This window comes from Microcaecilia unicolor, chromosome 1, assembly GCF_901765095.1.
Source record: "Microcaecilia unicolor chromosome 1, aMicUni1.1, whole genome shotgun sequence".
Lineage (NCBI taxonomy): Eukaryota > Metazoa > Chordata > Amphibia > Gymnophiona > Siphonopidae > Microcaecilia > Microcaecilia unicolor.
In genome coordinates, this window is record NC_044031.1 from 147,943,104 (window position 1) to 147,948,367 (window position 5,264).

General features: G+C 38.8%; 1 protein-coding gene across 4 annotated transcripts; it reads left to right on the forward strand.

The window, feature by feature from the left end:
• Positions 1–1,988: 1,988 nt before the first annotated feature.
• Positions 1,989–5,047, forward strand: ARL4A (ADP ribosylation factor like GTPase 4A). Of its 4 annotated transcripts, none has more exons than XM_030201210.1 (2): positions 1,989–2,155; positions 2,896–5,047. In XM_030201210.1, the coding sequence occupies exon 2, from the start codon at positions 2,997–2,999 to the stop codon at positions 3,594–3,596; it is 600 nt and encodes a 199-aa protein (XP_030057070.1). In that variant the 5' UTR covers positions 1,989–2,155; positions 2,896–2,996; the 3' UTR covers positions 3,597–5,047. The 4 variants fall into 4 exon arrangements, with proteins under 4 accessions (XP_030057070.1, XP_030057053.1, XP_030057061.1 ...); XM_030201193.1 differs by lacking the exon at positions 1,989–2,155 and adding an exon at positions 2,211–2,473; XM_030201201.1 differs by lacking the exon at positions 1,989–2,155 and adding an exon at positions 2,211–2,363.
• Positions 5,048–5,264: the final 217 nt, after the last annotated feature.

Here is a 5,264-nt window from a genome sequence, read left to right on the forward strand (position 1 = left end):
TAGAATATCCTCCACACACTTGGAATGCAGCTAATGAAAACCTGAAGCTAAAATCCACAGTGCTTTTACAGTGGTTGACTTTGCACCACACTTGGAGTGACGGCTAACGTCATAACTCCATAGAGAAGTTAATTTCTAAAGAGCTTATCATCCCAAATTTACAGACTTAAATTCATGCTAAAAATAAAGCATTTATCTGAAGCACACTATTTACCATATAAACCATTGTGCAAGATCATCCAGTTACAGCAATCATTTTGAGAGCAGAATCAGAATGGGCAGGAGTAACTGGGCACAGATCCTGTCCCAACCACACCTAGGATTGTTAAAATGGGCCCGGGGGAGGGGGTGCCTGGAAGGAGGGGCAATTCCTGTTTGGGGGCAGGGAGGGAGACAAATGGGACAAAACAAATTTTCAGCTTTTACCAAAAACACATGGAGGCGTATTTTCAAAGCACTTGGACTTACAAAGTTACATGGTAACCTATGGAGCTCTAAGTCTAAGTGCTTTGAAATGAGCCCATAGTCATTTTTGTCAGAAACTGAAAACATGACCGACAAAATAACCTTTCGACCAAAATGGAAACTGGGTAGAAAATTAATTTGGACAGATTTCAGCACTGTAACCGAAACTGAAATTCAGTCGGCATGTAGATTACAGTCGGGAAGCTGGCTGAGGCACCACACCTGCTAATTATAGAGAAGAGTTGCCCCAGGCTGTACTGATCTTACCTGTCTGAACTGCTGGACCAAGTAAGTGTAGTGTTGTGTGTGCTGCCAAAGGGTGGTTGGTCCAGGGTGAAGCCCACCTAAAGCAGTGTAAACACAGCAAATGTGTCCATTTTCTTTTCTGCATTAACACATAGGTGAATGAAGCAGGAGGAAGGTAGTGCAGGAATAGCAGTATTATCTTCTTGCCAACTCAGCAATAGTGGATGTAACTCCAGCAAGTCAAGAATGAAAAGTAATCAAGTGGCCTGGCTGGGACTAGATGAAATTAGAATACACCTTCTGGGTAGTACTGATGTGTGAAATGCTGGCTGGCATTGGACTTACAATACAGGAGCTGCAGTGGATTGGGAATGGGAATAGAGGGTCTCACAAACCAAACATCCTGATTTAGGTAGAAACCCTGTTCCCCTGCTCCAGGCAACTCCCAGGCATCTCTCTAGCCCTCCCAGCTGACTTGCCACCTGTCCTACTCACCCAATGGCCAACAGATGGGGGTATGTGCAAAGGTTCTTCACGTATAGTCCTTCCATCCAGTGGGTGGGGAAGATATTATGTACTTTGCAGAATGGTTTTCTGTTGTTTGTACTACTTTAAAAGCAAAGGATTGTTGAGTTATGTATTGGCATGACAATCTGAAAGTTAGGCACTGACTTCCAGTGTCTGCAGACTCTTTATTTTGGAAAGGGTAATCTATTGTCAAGAACTATCAGAAACTGCCCAGATTATTTCTAAAATAGATACTTGCATATCCTTTAATAGTTTGACTACCTATATGAGTAGATTTTAATACACAAAAAGAAGTTTTTGCAAACATTTAATGGGACTGGGAGAAATAAATAATAATTAAAAAAAAACATAAATAACATAGTTATCTTGCCCAACCACTGTAAAGCACAGCATCATAAAACCTTTGTAATTTAATCAATTTAATCTCTAACAACTGTTAAATGTAAAGCACATTTAACCGAAACTCGTTTTTTGATAATTGTGGGATACAAGCATGAATACATAAAATAAATGAGGGTTCCGGGACGGGAGCAGGCAAAGTCCAACACCAAATATTCGCTGTCATGCAGAAGAGGCACCCGGGAGCTTGAGTGAAAAATACTCCTACACCGGCTGAGGGCTCAAGGAGACCAATAAAGTTTCAGATCAGAGGGAGGGAGGAGCAGTAGGAAACAGGACAGAGGTTAGCTCAGCAGGTGGAGCCAGTGCTATATATACGTGTGTGCGCAGAGATTACGTCGGGGGTGAGGTTTTATGAGGTGCTAAACGTCCAAGTTGGGAATAAACCGTTTAGCTGCTGTGTGTTTAATAGTGCTTTGCCTGAATCTGTAAAGGTTGTCGAGACAACACGCTGAGCCCGATCACGGCCAGAAGCACCGCCTCCTTGAGGAAGTAGCGCGCACCCGGAGAAGCTGGTGTAAGCTAAGCGTACTCTGATTGGCTAAGAGACCAGGCTGGAACAGCTCAAGCAGAGAGTTCTGAGAGGGGGGGATTTGTAGCTGCGTAGTGAGTGAAGCGGCCGTTTGGGTTTTTTTTTTTTTTTAATATCAGTTGGGAATTGAAAGCTGAAGAGAGAGGTTGCTACTGTTTTGAGCTCTTGTAAGGAAGCTTTACTTAGCCAAAGGGTAATGTCGCTGTTTCCATGGCAGATGTGGCTGCTGTGTTTTTTTGAAGTGAAGGAATGGTGCTTTTTGCTTGAGAACAAACGGCCGTTTGAGCCACTACTGCGCTGAAAGTAAGTTTGAGAGAGAGAAATTGGCAGTGGGCTTTTTTTTTTTTTTAAATATATATATATATATATTCTAAGGGTGATTAACGAGTGAGAAAATGTCTAAGTTGGAATGTTTTTGTGAGTCACATGGTGCGAGTGAATGAGTCAATTTAAACTGAAATTAAAGCGGATTGTGAACATTTCTTTTGGAAGGAAACGAAATACCTTTTTTTCCCCCCTGTGGAATTCCGTGAGCAAGCTTTGGCACAAAAAGGAATTACAACTGTTTATTAGAATCTTGAGAGGCAGCTCTTAGGTTCCTGGACTGTGCACTTTTTTGCTGAACAGAATTCCAAACTTGAGTAGCTGGGGGAAACTGTAGAATTGACTGGTTAGGTAACAGGAGACTGTTTACATAAAGGTAGTAATTTTATTTTATTTTTTAGGGTACATGGTTCCCGAGCTGTTTGAATGACTCCAAGTGGAAAAGCCAAGAAGCCTTCTTGATTTGGATTTCTCATTGTTTAAGTGAATTGGTTAATTGGAAATGGGTAATGGATTTTCGGATCAGACTCCTCTCTTGCCCAGCTTACCATCTTTTCAGGCTTTACACATTGTTATCTTGGGATTGGACTCTGCTGGGAAGACCACAGTGTTATATAGACTGCAGTTCAATGAATTTGTAAATACCGTCCCCACAAAAGGATTTAACACTGAGAAAATCAAAGTTACTCTGGGAAATTCTAAAACTGTGACTTTCCATTTTTGGGATGTAGGAGGGCAAGAGAAACTAAGACCACTGTGGAAATCTTACACAAGATGCACGGATGGCATAGTATTTGTGGTGGATTCTGTTGACGTTGAAAGGATGGAAGAAGCCAAAACAGAACTTTATAAGATAACTAGGATATCTGAAAATCAAGGGGTACCAGTGCTTATAGTTGCTAATAAACAAGACCTAAGAAACTCGCTGTCTCTTTCAGAAATTGAGAAGATGCTGGCACTAAGTGAATTAAGTTCTGCTCCATGGCATCTCCAACCTACCTGTGCAATTATAGGGGATGGACTAACGGAAGGACTTGAAAAACTATATGATATGATTATTAAGCGAAGAAAAATGTTGAAGCAACAGAAGAAAAAGAGATGAGTTTTATCTTAAGTCTTCCATTATTGTGGCAAAACTATTTCTCTAGTCAGAATTTGACACACTGTTGGTGTCCAAGGGCTGGCTTGCCTGTTAAGCTTAGTTGTATGTTTAAGCTATTGGTGCAGGAGTCGGGGGGGGGGCATTTTTGCACGTACAGCTCCTCTTACAGTTTTTTTTCCCCCAACGTGAAAGCTTGAACAGAGCACCAGATTTAAAATATCACTTTTAGAAATGATTGTGAAATTAATCAGATGAGCAACAAAGTATTCCTTGGGGGGGGGGTTACATTCATGTCTTTTGCAGAGGGTGCCTTTATGAAAATGAACATTTAAAATTGTAGGCAAAGTAAGGTATTAATGTGCACAGCTTTCAAGATCTTTATTTTTATCTTATTAAACCTGACTTGTAAAGCTTTGTACTTCTTGTCCATACAAGAAATGTATTTTGTTTCCCAATATCGAACCCACTTTCTGGGGTTAGTGCTGCTACTAGATTTTCTTCCTTTTTGAAGTAGTAGGTATATAGATTTGGATTGATTTTTAATAATAAACTTTGTGTCCTCAAGGGTGAAAAGAAACATGTTTTATATGAGGTTATATTATAACAGATCTAAACCTAGAAAAAGTGCCTCCGAAAGCAAATACTTAGCATGTGTTGCATGCTGGATAGCTTTGATATGATGCAGCACTTTCAATGTGTTTGAAAAAAATAATGTAGCTTTACAGTATCTTAAAATCCTGAATATCACAGAAATGTTCAGTCCTGGTAATGGCTGCACATACAATATAAAGTGAATTTGGGGAGTAAAGTTTTTCATTCTGCTTACATTTCTGTGAAGCTCAAAATGTCAGTTTCTTACTATAAGAAATTTTAATCAGAATAAAATAGAAAATTGCAGCTAAAATTAGTAAAATAGATTCAAGGTATGAAAAATGGACCTGCATTTAAAGACAGACAAATACAAGGTCGTGTAAAGATAGAAAAGGTGTGGTTTGATTTCCTTATAGCAGCTGGAATGTTGCAGATCTTAGACTTTTTTTTGTTTTTTGTATTTTGTTTTACATTCGATACAGTGGAAGACAATAGAGAATCCATAAGCTTCAAGATATTCTTGTTTACAAAACTTTGTGAACAGTATTAACTGTTGGGCCAAAACTGACAAATCTGGGGAGGCAAACTAGTTTATGGTTCCATTATTTAATACTTCAAATGTACCTGTTTGTAGGATTTACTTTTTACTTTTAGACCAATAATTCTCTGTTATGCTGTTGAAACGTTTTGTGAAATAGTGGGTATTTGGGCTATGCAAAATGCACTTCCTCCCTGTTCACACAATCAGAAAAATCCATTATACTTTCTTTCTGATGACTGCCATCTGTAAAGAGGATTATTGCTACTACTGTACCTGTTCAGATAATGATATCTGTAAATAAAATGTTTATTTTCAATCAGCAGCTGTTATTTATGTAAAAGGAAACTAAAATACACTTTGGGTTTTTAATAATTGAAAGTGTTGGCCGTCTTTCTTTTAATGCAACCCATGTAATTTTTAAAGAATGAAATAGCTTTTTTATGCAGGTTTATATGTATCCACACTAGCGCTAAAAGTCATTATGTTGAATTTATAGAAGTATTGCTTTATTGCTATTCTCAAGTTGTGAACATTTA

Bases quoted from the DNA above. Each gene is read 5' to 3' on its own strand.
- ARL4A (XM_030201210.1), top strand. From the start codon at position 2,997: ATGGGTAATGGATTTTCGGATCAGACTCCTCTCTTGCCCAGCTTACCA.